Raw genomic sequence first — 17,163 nt, 5'->3', positions numbered from 1 at the left:
CGTAAAAGGAAGAGCCTCGCAGCTGAAGGCCCTCAGCTGATTGGCTGCAGTTTGCAGGTCTCGTGCGGATGGCAGTGGTGATTGCTCAAGCGGGGGTTGTGCGACCCAGGCAGCCAGGCTATGTTCGGCCCATACGCAACGCAAGACGCGATTATGACCGAGCTCTTGTCTAACAGGCACGGCCCATGCTCTGTCGCATGAGTACTGGGGTTAAGCTCAGGCAGCATGGTAAATCGATGCCCTGATCTTGTTTCTGGCAAACAGCGCGACTAACAGTGGCATATCGCCAATCCAGTGCTTCCGATGGCAGAAACGCACCGATTCGGATCTATCGCAGGCAGCCTCAAGTCGCCCCAGCCCAGTCATCTCTGGAGGCCTATTTTCACGTACAAGATCAAGCTCAAGAGCATACTTGGTGGCCTGAGCCAGAAAAGTCGGCTGGAAGCCTGGGGTTGAGTCGGCTACACTGTCTTGATAACCCTACATTCGACTTTGTCTTTGTCCATGGACTCGGCGGGGATTAAAAGAAGACATGGAACGCATCGGGCGTAAACTTTTGGCCCCAAGAATGGCTTCCAAAGGACCCCGCATTCAATACTGTACGGATACACACCTACGGGTACAGTTCCGACTATCGCAAAGGAAAAGGAGACTGCCTCAATATCCACCACTTCGGTGAGGGTTTCCTAGCAGCCATCAGCACCTCGCCCTATATTGCAAACTCTGATACCAATATCGTTGCTATTGGACACAGTCTGGGCGGTCTCGTGATAAAGAAGGCCTTCATCTTGGCGAAGCATGATGCAATACACGGTTCTCTTGCCGATAGGTTCGTGGCAATCTACTTTCTGGCGATGCCACATCGCGGTGCCGACTCAGCCAAGCTTCTCAAAAACATTTTGCGGGTAGCCCACGACCGACCGTACGTTGGCGATTTGGACCCCAAATCCTCTACGAGTAAAGTCATCAACGATGATTTCAGACATGTTTCCTCGAATTGAAGCCTGTGGTCTTTTTACGAGACGCAGCATATGAAAATGTTCGGTTCCCTCATTGTTGAGTCAAAGTCTGCATTACCGGGATACTGCGAGGAGAACCAGGTGCCGAAAGCAGCAGATCATCGCTCCATATGCAAGTTTGGTTCAACATTGGATCCCAATTACGTTCTATTGGCCAATGCCCTTGCAACCACCGTATCGGTTACCCCTCAAGAGTCGGATGCGGAGACAAAACATCGCGATATGAAGCAACTGGGCAAGTATCTGGAAGCTGCAGATGTTCTAGACGATGACTTTTCTCGGCTATGTGAGTTACGCCAGCACTCATCCTGTGGTTGGATCTTGAGCAAAAAGGATTTCGTCGATTGGATGAATGATGACTTGTCAGAACATAACAATCTTATGGATCAAGGGAAAACCTGCTAGTGGAAAGTCGGTCCTTGCAAGCTTCATTATTGAACATTTACACCAAGCCGAGAAAACATGCAGCTTCTTTTTCTTCGAGCATGGAGACAAGCGGAAGTCTACGCTTCAAGGCTGCCTGCGATACTGGGCATATCAGATGGCAGATGTTGAACGAGGCTGCCGCGAAGAATTATTGAAAATGGTGGCCGACGGCGTTCAAATGACGCACATGGATGAGCGCACAGTGTGGAGGATGATCTTTCAGTCTGGGTTGCTGAAGAAACTCCAGTCATCACACTACATGGTGATCGACGCACTGGATGAGTGCTCAAATATTAGCGTCTTCTTCAACACAATACTTACTTCCCAGCCTCGATCCTAAAACCCAAATGAAAATTTTGTTTCCGAGTCACGATACGCCAAATATCAGCCAGGCACTTATTTGGATGTCTAGCATCTCATTTTCTAGCTTGGCAATCGCCGAAGAGGACACACTGCCAGATCTGCGCCGGATCGTTGAGGATAAGATACGGGTACTTCCTGCGGTGCAACCAGAGAGTCAAGATGTGTTTTGCCATATTTTAGCGGCTACACTGTTAAAATTCTGGCGTGGAACGACTTATCTGAAGTTGGGGTATTCGATCTTGAGATTTCTGAGGCGTTGAGGGACTTTACACAACCCAGAAAGGCGATGATGTGCTCGATGGGAGAAACACATACACTATATTGGAGCTGTTAAATCCTACGAGGGGCTTATGTTGCATCGAAGCCTTGAAAAGAGCGGAGAGATCAACATGTTATCCCAGCGAACCAAATCAGGAAGCTGTTACGGGGGTCTATGGAGCATTCACGTCGACATCCGGCTTTGCGTCGAACCAAACAGCTCGAGGTCTGCACGATGGAAACAAAGCGCTGAAGCTATGTGAAGTGGCTACGAGGCCCATGGAAATATCACAAACTCTCGAGGTGAATCAATCGGGAGCCCTCGTGTTCATGAACGAAGATTCGTGGATTTGTTCCATGGATCTGAGAGAGCAGCACGACATGGCGCTTTTGCATCCCCCAGACGACAATGAAAACCGAACAACAAGGCACTTTTTTCTACCGCATACTTGGTTCGCTGGAAGAAAAGGCATGATGAGCGCGGTTCTGGGAAAACCGAGTGAGAGAACAATCTTATATCTTGACTTGTAGTAGAATGGGGTTGTCTAGCCATCTACCTACCTTGACGACTTACTAATATCCCCAAGCCTGCCATGGATTAGATATTGTTTAGAAGCACACCTTTCTTTCGGAGATGAAGCTGAAAATGAGGGCTGAGGAGAAAAACATCCCTCGTGATTGAGACTCGCAAGGCGGAGAGAGAGAGAGAGCTGTATTCCGTCCGGAATAGGAGAATGTCAAGAGCCGCTTGAGAAAAAGCAGACTTGACAGAAGAAATGCTTGTGGCCATTTTTTTTTTTTCGCGGTAAAGCCATGGTCGTCATCAGCAGCGAGCGAATTGCGGCAACCAGCTGTACGACAGTGCAGTATTGCGTTGTGTACTGACATGGTCCACCCGATTAGCAAGGATCTGGCAGATCTGGATGAGCAAATGACAGGTTTTCACAGTTTCGGGATTTTTACTGTTGGGTGGTTGGTCGATTGAAGTTGCATGGTGCAAACTTACAAACCCCCACGTCGGACCTGGGCTTCTCTGGCTTCGCCTGCGGGCGCAGCGAGTTTACCCAAGGGATGCCAAGTACCTGAACTCTAAACAGTTGCAGTGGTTATCCGTGCTGTGCGAACCAATGATCGGCATAGTATCTGCACCAAAGCGGCTAGCCTTGTGCCGAACGATGCAGGAAGCAGACGTCATTGCTGCGGCGCTGGCAGCCTCTACGCATCAACGTGCCAGGGGTGGCTGCATTTGGCTGTGACCAGCGCCGCCCCAAGGCCAGTACGCAGTAGTAGTTAGTGATCCCCAAGAGGCCGTCAGTGTGCGCCAGTTTGCGCCACTTGCTGTCGAACAACGAGCTGTTACGTCTTCGGGACCGTCAGAATTCGGCATGATCTGATATTTGTGGTGGTGAGTGGTGTAAATGTCGTGGTGGAAATTGCTGCGTTTGTGATGCTGCCAGTTGGAGTACCTCAACGCCCCGCCTCCGCCTTGCACACACCACCGTAGTTCCTCCATCATCACCATCACCATCATCGTCGTCGTCGTCGTCGTCTTCACTGATATCGAGCCGGTTACTTGAGCACAGGGTCTACATTAGTACCGCCATCAAACTTACCATTCAGCGTTTACCCGACCTCTTTGATTGTGCGTCTAGCCTGGCCGCTGCTTAAGCTTTCCATCATCCACACCATTCTGGCCCACCACTTCCTGCCAGACCAAGCAGCCAGCCAGCTCTGGGCTGTTGTTGGTACTTGCCTTAGTATTCCCGCCCAGGTCAGTTCTTATCAGTCCCTGTCTGGTCTTGTTCTCATTCCTTGTTCCACCGTCCCACTGCGCGCTGCTGTCATCATGGGCGCAATGCGTACCTAGCGTTCCTGGCACGACAGACCGCCTTCCCTCGGCCCGCCTCGAGCTGTTGCACCCAGCTCATCAGCTCCGCAAGGGAGCTAAGTAGCTCCTGGCCCTGCGAGGCCTGGCCTGACCTGGCCTGGTCGCTGCCCCTCATCTTCGACAAAGAGACACCCCCCCCTCCTCCAAAAGGGCTGCTGCGAAATTAGGGGCAGTAAATTAAACCAAAATTCTTCGGTGAAATTAACAATCGCTCTTACAGCCCAACAAAGCAAATACAGGGCCAATCGATCAGACTTCAACATGTCGGACGCTGGTGATAGGTACGTGACTTTCTCAGGTTCGCCATGGCGAGCAGCTGCACTTGACCCTCCTCGGTTACTTGAACTCTCGTCCCCTTCCGTCAGTCCACATGCTTGTTTCCTAGGCGCGTAGTGGACCAACCGACCACACTGCTCAAGTGGTCGTTCAATCGCCATCCCGCCTTGATAGTCTCTCCCCCGCCCCGTTCATCCTTTCCGGTCCCGATCGCAAGGCTGACTCTGTTTCCCTTCTCTTTTCCATCAAATAGTACGCACAAGCGTTCCAGATCTTCGGCAGCCCTCGCCTTGCTCAGACGACGAGACACCCGCGACGAAGAGTCGGGCTCCGACGACTCTCGCTCCACTGCTGGAGGCGCAGCACCTACCAAGCACTCCTCCTCGATCCTACCTCTTTCGCGCGCCATCTCTCACACAAGCAAGCTCTCCTTGAGTAGAACACCCTCCCAACATCAACAAACACAACAACAGCAGCAGCAGCCCCCGCTGCAGCAAGCGCCGCCCGTCATGAAGCCGGCAGCCCCCGCTCATGACAAGGTTCCCAGCCTTGAGCAGTCTGTCAGGAAGTTTCGCGTTGTTGAGGCCCTACGCAACGGCGACACGGCTGCCATTTCAAAAATCATTCGCGAGTCTGCTGATGGCGCCCGCCGCGCCAGCGTATCCTCCAATGCCACCTCCGCCACCACCGCACCGCCAGCTCTTGACGATACAACCGTCCTCCACCTCGCCATCCAGTGCGCCGAGTTTCCCGTCATCGAATATGTCCTGTCTGATGGAGCCGGAATGATCGATGTCAATGCGCGTGACCGGGACGGTAATACCCCCCTTCATATTGCTGCTAGCCACGGCCGCACTGCCGCTGTGAAGCTTCTCCTTGAGCAAAAGGGCATCAACGAAGCCCTCGTCAACCTACAGGGCAAGTTCCCCATCGATCTCGCCAAAACCCCCGAAATATTTCAGCTTCTTCAGCTGTCGCGCTCGCTTTATACCGACTCAAAAGTACGACAGGTTCAGGAGCTCATTGCCAAGGGTGACTACGACACCCTAGCGCAGGTCCTTGAGGAGCCTCGCCTCAAGGCTGTGCTTGACATCAATAGCCCCGAGTTCGTGTCCGAGCCTGCTACTCTGCAGACTGGCGGCACCCTGCTCCACGAAGCTGCGCGCCAGAAGAACATCGCTCTTATTCAAGTCCTGCTTCTCCATGGCGCCGACCCCTTTCGCCGTGACCGCAAAGGCAAGCTGGCGCAGTCCATCTCCCATGACGATTCCATCAAGTCCATTCTCAAAAAGTCTCCCGCTGCCGTGGCCGCGCAGAGGGGTATTCAGGAAAAGGCTGTACTCGGTCAGGCTGCAACACAAGGCGCAGCTGCCGGTGCCGGTGGCGAGCTCGTAGCTGGCAAGGAAGCCCGCGAGATGAAGGGTTACCTCAAGAAATGGACCAATTACCGCAAGGGCTACCAATTGCGATGGTTTGTTCTTGAGGATGGAGTGTTGAGTTACTACAAGCATCAGGATGATGCCGGTTCCGCTTGTCGTGGCGCTATCAATATGCGCATCGCTAGACTTCATATGAGCCCCGATGAGAAGACCAAGTTTGAAATCATTGGCAAGTCCTCGGTCAAGTACACGCTCAAAGCTAATCACGAAGTCGAGGCGAAGCGTTGGTTCTGGGCCCTCAACAACTCGATCCAGTGGACAAAGGATCAGGCCAAGGAGGAGGAGAAGCAGACAGCTCGAAATGCCGAGCTTCTCCGTCAGGCCAAGGCCGATCCCAATGCCCTTTCGGTACAGGAATCACATAGCGAGAGTGCGAGCATCTCCGATCGCCGCCAAAGTAGCTCCCACCTGCCGACGCGCTCAGTCTCAAGCGCCAAGCTCTCCCCACAAAAGAATGATGTCACCAGAGCGAGTACTACTGGTAGTGTCGACGAAGAAGACGCGTTGGATGCTACAACCGATGGTGGAGTGTCGCGCGCTAACGATGGCGCCGCCGTGATGATTGGAGAGGAAGACGACGACGACTACGACGAACATAGCGTACGCCAAGACCCCAGGGCGACCAAGGACGCTCTCAACATTACCGCGCAGTCTGCCAAGCTGCAGCTCGAGACAATGACGGGCGTTCACAATGCTCTCATGGCTGAGCTGTCCCAGCGCCCTGCTACCCCCCTCTCCGATACCAAGGTCACACAGGCTCTTTCAACATACGACGCAGCTATTCGCAGCATGACGGGTCTCATTGGAGATCTTTTGAGGATCTCCAAGGATCGTGATGCATTTTGGAAATACAAACTTGAGCGCGAAACCAATATGCGGCAGATGTGGGAAGAGAGCATGGCTCAGGTTGCACGTGAACAGGAGGTTCTCGAAGCCCGCGTGGATGAATCAGAGAAGAAGCGCAAGCTTACCAAGAAGGCTCTACGTGAAGTCATGGAGGGAAGCACACCCCTGGAGGGAACTCCCGTGTTGGAAAAGGCGCTAGAGGATGTCCAGGTCGCTCCTACGTCGCCTGGCATCCGCAGCATCACGCGGCAGAAGACAGCGCTCGATCAAGTCGCGGACTTTTCCGATTCTGATTCCGACGACGGGGAGGAGTTCTTTGATGCAGTCGATTCTGGTGAGGTGGAGGTCACCGAGCTTCCCGAGTCACAGCCCACCGAACCGCAAGCCGTGGTCTCGTCCAGCATGGATCTTAGCCCGTCGTTCAAGGGCTATGAGAATGGCATCCGACACCGGCTCAAGATGGACGCGGATGATCGTCCCAAAATTTCTCTATGGGTTAGTTCTTTGCAGGCCTGCAACAGTGACGCTAGTCTAACACTTTACAGGGTATTCTCAAATCGATGATTGGCAAGGACATGACCAAGATGACGTTGCCCGTGTCCTTTAACGAGCCCACGTCCCTGCTGTACCGATGTGGCGAGGACATGGAGTATTCTGACCTCCTGGACATGGCGGCTTCCCGCCCCGACTCCCTAGAGCGTCTGATCTACGTCGCTGCGTTTGCTGCTAGTGAATACGCGTCGAGTATTGGACGTGTAGCCAAACCCTTTAATCCTCTACTTGGAGAGACTTTCGAATATGTTCGTCCCGACAAGAACTACCGCTTCTTTACGGAGCAGGTCAGCCACCACCCGCCCATAGGTGCAGCGTGGGCCGAATCTCCCAACTGGACCTACTGGGGAGAGTCGAATGTCAAGTCCAAGTTCTATGGCAAGTCCTTTGACGTCGCCCACCTGGGCACTTGGTTCCTCAGGGTCAGGCCTACAAGCGGTGGCAAGGAAGACTTTTACTCGTGGAAGAAGGTCACCTCGTCAGTCATTGGCATCATCACTGGCAATCCTACGATTGATCACTATGGCACCATGGAGGTGAAGAACTGGACAACAGGCGAGGTTGCAATTCTCGAGATGAAGCCTCGGGGCTGGAAGGTGTCTAGTGCATACCAGGTTGCGGGCAAGGTCATGGATGCGGATGGTGGAGTGCGCTTCAGCATGGGCGGCCGATGGAATTCGAAACTGTACGCGCGCCTGACGCCGGGTTACGAAGCCAACCTCGACGCTTCAGGCAAGGGGAGCAGCGATGAACAGGTCCACAGCGGGGGCATGACGGACCCGAACCGGGCGTACCTGGTGTGGCAGGCGAACGAGCGACCTACCGGGATCCCCTTCAACCTGACGCCATTCGTGCTCACATTCAACCACATCGATGATAAGCTACGGGAGTGGATTGCGCCTACGGATTCACGACTGAGACCGGACCAGCGTGCGATGGAGGATGGCGAATACGACTTTGCGGCGACGGAGAAGAACCGACTGGAGGAGAACCAGCGGGCGCGGCGGCGCAAGCGTGAGCAGAAGGGGGAGCACTTTACGCCGGCATGGTTCAGCAGAGCACGCTGCGAGGTGACGGGCGAGCCGTACTGGCAGTTCAACCACGAGTACTGGAAGAAGCGTGAAAAGGCCGGACCGGATGGTGATGCGGATGTCTGGGCAGGCCTGGAGCCCATCTTTCAGGACGAGGCAGAGCCTGCGGAAGAGTAGGGTATGATGTGATGGCAGTCGAGAGGCTAGCTAGCACACAGGGAGCATGCGTAGATAGCAGTAGATGGCAGTAGATGGCAGTAGATGGCAATTGACATGCATGGTTATCAATCAAAAAAGAGGAGACGGGTGGCATTGTTGACCAATTACTGATTCAAAGTGACTGCTATTTGCATGCCGTGTGCGTGGCGCGCTGGTCAATCTGGCCAGTCAAAGGCGGGATCCAGGTACCCGTGCGGCCGTCGGGGGGGCCCAGGGTGAACGGAGTTTTTTTGTAGATGGAACGTCAGCAAGAAAAGCTGGGAGGAGCACATAGCTAGCTTTTGATTGGTGGCTGATGCATGAAAAAGTCCGGGGAAACAAGTGCACCAACAAGCAAGCAAGACGCAAAGAGGGATTGCTAATACTAATAATAACTAATGGCCGAGACGACCGGCCCCGCCCAGAACCGAGGGAAAGGAGCAAGTCCGCGGCAGGTTTCCCGACAAGGCCGGCCCAGTTTTGACAATCAGGTCAACTACCTAACTTGGCACTTATTAGGTACTGTAAGTAGTTGGCAGTTACTCGGGGCAGCTCTCTCAGCTCTGTTGGTGTCGCAATGATTCCCTGATAAATAACGGTCTTGATCATTGGCAAACCGGGCACTCCTACTAGGCTGCCAGCCAGTCAGCCAACCAACTAGTTACTTGGCCCGTCAGCCAGCCATTGGCGAAACCAGCATCCCATCTCCATCAGTCAGTCAGTCAGTCCGTCGGTCTTCAGTCAGTGCCTCGGCTAAATCAAGCGACAAATAAATGGTGGCATTGCTACAACCCAAAAAGCTCGGCCCGCCCCAAATTTCACATCATCCCTTTTTTTTTTGTTCCTCTTGTCCACTTGCACAATAACGTCATCGCTCTTACAAACTACAGCCGACCATATTATTTCTCGTCCTTTTACCTCTTTTTTTTTTTAAACACCCATTTTTTCTTCGAAGCGACACGTCAAGCGCCGGCCAGCCAATCATCATCACCTGGTGGTATTACATGCACTGGCCGTTTTACGACAGCGATTCGTAACTAGAGGCAAAAAAAAAAAAAAAAGACAAATACAAACAAGCACAAAAAAAGCATGCCCGATACGAAACCTCCGTGGGACGAGCGGACAACGCTGCTACGGCCACCGCCTCCGGACCCGAACAAGGCGCCGATTGAAAATGTGCTGGAGGTGACGGAGCTGGCCGTCCTGGGACCTGTACGTGTTTCGGCCTCTATTGACTGTTTTCCCGCACTGCCAAGGCTGTTTACTGTTGCAATGGAGCACAGACTCGAAAGGAGAGAGAGAGAGAGAGAGAGAGAGAGAGAAAACATGCACCTGTTTTTGAACAATTTCTAACCACGGCACCAAAACTCACAGGACATCTTTACCAACACACGCGAACCGTGGCACCCGCCGGGGGCGCGGGGCATCTACGGAGGGTCCGTGATTGCGCAGTGCCTGGCGTCGGCGCAAAAGACGGTGCCGGCCGACTTTCTCGTGCACTCGTGCCACTGCTACTTCTTGCTGGCCGGGTCCGGGACGACGCCGATCCTGTTCCACGTGGAGCGGGTGCGTGACGGGCGGTCGTTTGCGACGCGGACGGTGCAGGCGCGACAGCGCGGGCGGTGCATCTTCACGACGACGATTTCGTTTACGCGCGAGGGCAGCGCGGGCGAGGGCCAGGTGCACCACGCGGCGGCGCTGCCGGCGGGCGTGACGGCGCCGCCCGAGGACTGGGACGGGGAGGCCGAGTGGGAGAGGCACGGGCCGGTGCAGTCGCTGACGGTGCCGCGGGGCGAGGTCAATGACGATGACAAGTCGGTGCCCATGGACCAGCGGCGGCACCTGCGCTGGTCGCGCATGCGCGGCCGCATCTCCCCCGACGGCGGGCACCAGGCGCACCTCAACGCGCTGGCGTACATGTCGGACAGCTGGTTCATCGGGACCGTGTCGCGGCTGCACCGGCTGTGGCGGATGCCGTTTGCGCCGTCCGACGTGCCGGACCTGCCGGAGAATGTGCGCACGCAGGTGATGAATATCCTGGAGAGCGACGGCTTCACGGGCGGCAGCGGAGGCAGCGGAGGCAGCGGAAGCGGCGGCAGCGGTAGTGACGAGGGCGGCGACGGCGACGACTACGTGGCCGCGTGGGAGGCGCGGCCCAAGCTGGGCATGATGGTCAGTTTGGACCACAGCATCTACTTCCACGAGCCCCGGCGGGTGCGCGCCGACGAGTGGATGCTGAGCGAGATGCAGAGCCCCTGGAGCGGCGACGGCCGGGGCTTCGTGCTGCAAAAGATTTTCGCGGCCGACGGGACGCTGCTGGCGAGCTGCATGCAGGAGGGCGTGGTCCGGCTTGACAACAAGGGTCGGGAGAAGGGAGCCAAGATGTAAAAAATGAAGAGAAAAAAAGAGACAAACAAAATAGATACAAAATAGATGTAAAAAAAACCCAGTCATGATTATAAAGAGGGTTGGGGTTATAGGGGATGGAATGGGTAGTACATTACCAGCTTGGTAGACTGAGGGATTGCTTTTTCCTTTTTATTTTCTTTTTTTTTTCGCACTGGCTGGCGGCAGCGCTTTTCCGTCTTTTGTTACGAGTCTAACATTTTGGCCTCGCGTCAAAGCAGTGTTGCATATAAGATTCACACGCACTTCCTGTACAAGTGATGAAATCAGCATGGACAGCAAAGGTACTCCTACAGTTGGTTTTTCGTGCAGCTCTACGAAAGGGCAGGGGTGAGTAAGTTTTCAACTTTTTTTTTCTTTTTTGAAAAAGGGGAAAAAAAAGTAAATGCACTGGAATTGGTCATACGTCTAGCTGAAGAATTAAAAATAAAATTAAGCTCCTAGTGCATGAGTTCATCTGATATGTTGTGTACCAGCGATTGTCTGTGCGACGGGGATGGGGAGCGAGGCCTGGATGTGACTCCAGTGAAAAGGCCTACACGACGATTGAAGGACAGATGACTGGGGGGTTACATTGTACTGAGTAAGTAGCAAAGACCCAAAAAATTGGGCAACGTCCTTGATCGGCTGGTCATGACTCTCAGTGACGGAAACCTTACAGATGGAGATTGATCCTTTGTCCGTATAACCAGGGGCGGCGGGCGGAGGGCAAACCCGCGGGGCCAATTTGTGTACTGAGTAATAGCTTTTGGTACTCCGTAGTCGGGATGGGGCCATGGGAAGTTAGATGATTGTGGATCCTTTCTTCTTTCTCCTGTTTTTTTTTTCTTTCATCAATCATTATATTGACAAGTCTAATATTAAACATGGGGGAGGAAAATCGGAAATGCGGCCAGCCTGGCCTGCCATGCGGCGTCTGTCAGTCAGCCCTGCACCTGGCGGGCGGGTCGCAACGTTTGGGGTGGGGGTGGGCAGGCAGCAGGGCGAGGGCGCGGCACGGGTACCGAAATGATGAAATGTAGTCAGTATCCGTACTGAGTGGAGTGCTTGATGACTGATAGGGCGGAGGGTTTTCTTACTCGGGGTTGATTTCCGGGAGAATTGGAAATAAAAATCAGAGAGACTGGAGTGCAAGTTGTTTCATGGTAGGTTGGTGGCTATACTAAGTATATTTGGGGTCTGAGCAGTAGGTAGGAAAACGGGCCGGCCGTGGCTTGTCACCCTGCACTTTTAACCTTCAATTTGCAGTTTGGCGTTGTGCTGACCACCCCACGTCGACCATTTGCTATGTTGATCTCGTCTCCTCTCCTCGCCCACACTTCGACCCGCCCACGACCAGGTCCAAGGCCATTCTTCTTCCATGGCTCAGCGACGACCCGGACACAGAGACTGGAGCTGGAGAGATGAAGACGGTCTTCTCGGGGCAATTCGCGCGGCGGTGCAACTTTCGTAAATCACAATGGAGCAACCGAGGGCTCGATGACAGCGAGGAGGGCTTCTCTGCGTATTTCGAGGCAAACAGGCGCATATACGAAGGGATAGGTGCGCAAGCGATGGCGTCGGCCCCCTCGTTCAACGAGACCGTCCGGCGGCGGTGGCAACACATGCCAGCATCCCGACAACTACCCGACGGTCAGCCGTTCTCTGTCTACAAGAACGCCGTCCAGACACGTCTCACACCTCACCACTTCACGCGACGTCCTCGGCTGATGAATAATCCACACAAACAGGATGTATGGACCAACTGGCTCGAGTATCTCGACTTTGAGAAGTGGTGTCTGGAGCCGTTGTTGGCTGCCATTGCAGAATCTCTGGAGCAGCAATCAAGCAGGCCAGTGGCTTCAAGTTTCACACGGCCTCGGGGGCGTACGCGTGCCAAGACTGTCAGCCCAGCCAAGGAGTTGGAAGCAACCCAAGCAGAGCTGGATGCGAGCAACAACAGTTCGATCCACGACTTTGTTCGAGAGACGAAACCGCACGAGCGCGAACAAGCAGCTGCCTTTTACCAAATGCATCGGGTGGAGTGGGTTATCAGGGAAGCGCGCCTGATGGAGGCTGAAATGTCCCGGCAGAGAGGGACGGCGAAGAGGAACACCAAGGGCGACAGTGCGAGAGAGAGCAAGAAGAAGAGACGGCGTGATGACGAGGAAGAGCTCGTACCCCCCGCGTCACAGTCACAATCGAAGAGGTCCAGGCGAGGAGGAGTCGGTAGTGAAAATGCGGCTTCGGGTGCAACAAGGGACGGGCCTCACACTCGAAGCCTTCGTCGAAGTGCTCGTCTTGCTAACCTGCGAAACGGAGTTTGAGTCGGCTGCAACTGCAAACAGAGACTGCTCCGAGAGCCCATCATTTTCGTATCTTGGAAATGCGTCTCTGCGGACGGCCGGTATTGTAGACTCCCGCACTTCGCTGGTTTAATGAGGGCAACAAACCAATGTTGAAAAGAATCCCTCCGTGTGTCAACTGGCGGACCTCCACCAAGCTATATCTGCGCCAAGATGCATGCACACCCTGGTCGGTGTTCGTGACAGACATGGAAACATTGTATTAAAGACCTTCAGATTGGGTACGTCTATTCAAATGTACTGTACAGGCACGCAGTGATGACGGCTGAGGCGCCATCAGGAAGCACGTGGCGAGAACGGCCAGGGCATTATTACATGGCAATGGTGAGTATAGGGTGCCATCGAGAGAGCCTGCTCGTCCCAACCCGGGGGCAAATTGATTCGACAGCGGGCCCCCCCCCCCCCCCCCCCCCCACTGCCAAGGTGTGTGATGTACGGAGTAAACTTTGGACTGTGTCGGACAATAACAGCATGGTTGGCCTTGGCATTTTCTCAGCTGGCTTTTTAATTATGCCGACTGGGAGGATCTTTTTTTCTTCTTCTTTTGTGTGTGTGAAAGTGCAATCATCATTTTTTTAAGTCTAGTTGGCTGGGAATGTAACACGGCATTGCAGACAGCAGTAAAATAACAGAACGAGGGCGGCAACGAGACTGATGGACAAACTGCGACTCGAGTCCGTAGCAGATCTCGGGGTGATGATCACCAAGTACCTACAAGGGGGGTAGCCGACGATGTGGCGGATGATGCATGCTCGCCACCAGCGGGCCTTTTTTTCTCTCTCTCTTTATTCTTTTTATTAGTCACGTTTCTTTTGTGCCAAGCAGCACTGCCCACCCATAAACTTTCTTCTTCCCCAGTCAGACAAGGCTGTACACGACGGCGCCAGCCCCCCAAAGAATGAATGGACTGGAGACGTTGCGACGGGTACTACCAGTAACCAGTCACACCGGTGACCAGTACCGAGCACCGAACTGCACAGTACGGGCGATTTAGTGATTTTAGTGATTTTAGTAGTCAACTACGGACGCCCAACTTAATTAGCGTCTCGGCAGCAGCACTGACGATCCGTAGTCGAGCATCGAGGCACAAAGGCAACCGACCTGCATCGCCTTGCCTTGCCGGGCGTGGCCAGGTTGCTTTGGTTGTTGGCTGCTTAACGAGTATCGATGCGAATAGGATACCTGCCAGCCTGCCTATGCCAACTTCTTGGGCCAACCCTACCGAGTACCAAGCAAGTACGTGCACGCCTGTAACCCCCCCATGTGCTTGCAGCCCACCTCTCGCCCGCCTTTCGCCCGCCCGACCCAAAAATAACCTCCTTTGTTGTACCCGCCTCAGCCCAAAAATTGAAAATTGCCCGCCTGCCTAATTACCATTCATCTTGGAGAAATAAAATAAAATAAAAGTAGTCCCTGCCAGCCTAATCTGTACCTACCTGCCTATCAGCCTCCCAGCCTACCTACCTAAATAAGGTAGCTCCCGACTCTCTCTCACACACACTCCTGTTTGTACTTGTTTTCTTCCCCTACTGAGTACTTCCTCCTCCTCCTCTTCTTCTTCCTCTATTCGAATCAGTACAACAGAGCATACTGTCGACATCTCCAACGACTGCCTCCTCCTCCTCCTCCTCCTACGCGCCTAGCTGGACGCTGCCGTTCCCTTCAACCCGCCCAAACAAAACGGCCCGTCCGCTGCGCAGACTCTCTTCTCCTGCCTCTCTCTGTCTCTCTCTCTCGCTCTCTCTCGCCCATTTCCCTTTCCTCTGCAACAATGCGCAACCTTTTGACTCTCTCCGCCCTGCTGGGCGTCACTACCGCCGGTACCGTTAGCGTCGATGTTCGAAAGCAGCTCCCCGCAGAACTGCAAGAGATTCTCAAAATTCACCGGCGCGCCGGCAGCGATCCCATTGTCCAACTCCAGGCCATCAACAACGTTACCGGCGGCGGCTACTACGGCGACCTCGGCATCGGCACCCCCCCGCAGGTCCTGTCGTTTCATCTCGACACCGGCTCGAGCGATACCTGGGTCAACCTCAAGGGAATCGACTTTTGTGAAGAAGGTCGTCCCGAACTTGGCCTTCCTCCTTCTTGCTTGAAGCAGTGTATGTCCCAGGCACCCAGAGCTTTTCCCACCTTTGGCCCGTCTTTTTTTATCCTTTTTTAATAGTTTTGGGTTCTCGACTCGCAGTCGATATCCATCTTCATGGCTAACAAATCACCCCACAGTCGACCCCAAATCCAGTTCCACCTTCAAAACCACCATCAGAAATGGCTTCAAGATCAAGTACCTCGACAATAGTAGTTCCTCGGGCGATTACTTCAACGACACCGTCACCATCGGTGACTCCATCACCATCAAGCAGCAGCAGCTTGGCCTCGCCAGGCAAAGCGGTACTGCCACCGGCCTCATGGGTCTCGGTATGAGCGTCGGCGTCGCCGCCAGGAAGGAGTATCCTACCATTGTCGACAATCTCGTCTCCCAGGGCCACATCGAGACCGCCGCCTTCAGTCTCTACCTCGACTCCATCACCGAGAGCCATGGCAGCTTTCTCTTTGGCGGCATCGACTCCAAAAAGTACTTTGGCGACCTCGCTACCCTCCCTCTGGTCCCCGATGACATTCACGGCTCCGATAACGTCACCTCGTACGCCGTCAACCTCGGCAGCTTCTCCGTCGACGGCATGTCTCTTCCCAGCCTCAAGACCAAGGCCATTCTCGACACTGGTGCCACCCTGGTTCTGCTTCCTGGCCGCGTCGTCGACCCCGTCCACGAGAAGCTCGGCGTCCTCTCCATCCCTAGCCTTTCCACGCCCTTTATCGACTGCGCTGCCGCTAACAAGGACACCAAGACCAAGTTCAACTTTCAATTTGACGGCAAGACCATTTCCGTCCCCCTCAAGGAAATGATTATCAATTCTTTCGAGGGCCACCAGGACATCTTCAAGGATCCGAGATTGGGGGGCCGGTTCAAGAACATGGACAAGGTCTGCATGTTTGGCATCGCCAGTGCCGACCACTACAAGATTCCCCAACAGTCTGACCCCTACAGCACTGGTAGCAGCTCTTCCCAGGGGCCCGAGTACGCCCTGCTCGGCGACACATTCCTGCGCTCCGCCTATGTCGTCTACAATCTGGCCCGCCAGGAGGTCTCGATTGCCCAGGCGTACCCGAAGTCGAATGAGACAAACATTGTCACGCTCAAGGCCAACAGCGCCATCCCTGCCATCAAGGGCATGGACTGTACGTTTTCCTGCCCTACACCCCCACACTGTATAACATGACCACGCTAACTCTGTGCCTGTAGCGCCTGCCGAGAATGATGAAAAGAAAAGCGCTGCCGGCCTTGTCCGCCCGCCTTCGGCGACGACGGCGGCGGCCGCTGTCGTATTGCTGGGGCTTGCCGCCACTGCTGTCGGGGCTCTATGAGTAGACTGAGCTTGTGACAATTTCCAGGACAATTCCCGAAATATATTTGTATATAATGTGAATGCATACACAGAGGAGGGAGAGCTACTTTGCATGTGGGCTACGGCGCACTTCTGGAGGTTATGGGGATGTCGCCGACCATTTTACATGGAGTTGAGATACCAAGTCGGTTACGTTATGAGAGCATGAGGGGGTTATGTTGAGCACAAGACCACTGGCATATTGCGGATTTTCTTGAATCTATTTATTCTAGGCATACGTTTTTAATCTTTGATGATACAGAATCCCACTTTAATCCAGATGCAAATGTGCGATGGTGAATGACGTGCCCTGTCGGGCACCCTGATGGCCAGAAGCAGTTCGTGCGGGACGAGTGTTGCAGTGTGCTGTGGTGATTTGGTACCCGTCCATCTTGAAAAGGGAACCCTTTTGGACAACTTTGTCATTCTCTTTATAGAGCAAAGAGTCCCGGGACAAAAGGGTGCATTTTTCCTTGGCTTGCTCTGGTTCCTTTGAATCTCTCTTTTTTTTTTCTTTCTTTTTTTCCTGTTCTTTACCTTTCCGACATCCTCCTCCTCGCTACATTGCGCTGGCAGTCTCTTTTACTCGATTACGTCTCTCTCTCTGTCCGTCTGTCTCTCTCTGTATCTTTCTCTCATATCCTGTCCGACAATACGAAAGCAGAGTGTC

At 53.9% G+C, this 17,163-nt stretch overlaps 4 protein-coding genes across 4 annotated transcripts; all 4 read left to right on the top strand.

Moving 5' to 3' along the window:
* Nucleotides 1-4,215: 4,215 nt before the first annotated feature.
* Nucleotides 4,216-8,275, top strand: V2A60_003614 (Oxysterol-binding protein-domain-containing protein; the record flags this gene model as incomplete). The annotated part of the gene is made up of 3 exons (XM_083254942.1): nt 4,216-4,235; nt 4,484-7,010; nt 7,061-8,275. 3 exons carry the CDS (start codon nt 4,216-4,218, stop codon nt 8,273-8,275), a joined length of 3,762 nt encoding a protein of 1,253 aa, XP_083111068.1.
* A 1,110-nt stretch (nt 8,276-9,385) lies between these two features.
* V2A60_003613 (thioesterase-like superfamily-domain-containing protein) lies at nt 9,386-10,684 on the top strand (the record flags this gene model as incomplete). The annotated part of the gene is made up of 2 exons (XM_083254941.1): nt 9,386-9,508; nt 9,671-10,684. 2 exons carry the CDS (start codon nt 9,386-9,388, stop codon nt 10,682-10,684), a joined length of 1,137 nt encoding a protein of 378 aa, XP_083111067.1.
* A 1,421-nt stretch (nt 10,685-12,105) lies between these two features.
* On the top strand, nt 12,106-13,008 carry V2A60_003612 (uncharacterized protein; the record flags this gene model as incomplete). Its single annotated transcript, XM_083254940.1, has 1 exon — nt 12,106-13,008. One exon carries the CDS (start codon nt 12,106-12,108, stop codon nt 13,006-13,008), a length of 903 nt encoding a protein of 300 aa, XP_083111066.1.
* Nucleotides 13,009-14,818: 1,810 nt separating this feature from the next.
* On the top strand, nt 14,819-16,473 carry V2A60_003611 (aspartic peptidase domain-containing protein; the record flags this gene model as incomplete). The annotated part of the gene is made up of 3 exons (XM_083254939.1): nt 14,819-15,149; nt 15,274-16,287; nt 16,352-16,473. 3 exons carry the CDS (start codon nt 14,819-14,821, stop codon nt 16,471-16,473), a joined length of 1,467 nt encoding a protein of 488 aa, XP_083111065.1.
* Nucleotides 16,474-17,163: the final 690 nt, after the last annotated feature.

The sequence above is a fragment of the Cordyceps javanica genome, chromosome 2 (genome assembly GCF_051103115.1).
Source record: "Cordyceps javanica chromosome 2, complete sequence".
NCBI classification, from domain to species: domain Eukaryota; kingdom Fungi; phylum Ascomycota; class Sordariomycetes; order Hypocreales; family Cordycipitaceae; genus Cordyceps; species Cordyceps javanica.
Note: the sequence above shows the minus strand (reverse complement) of the source record. Positions and strands in the feature narration are given on the sequence as shown.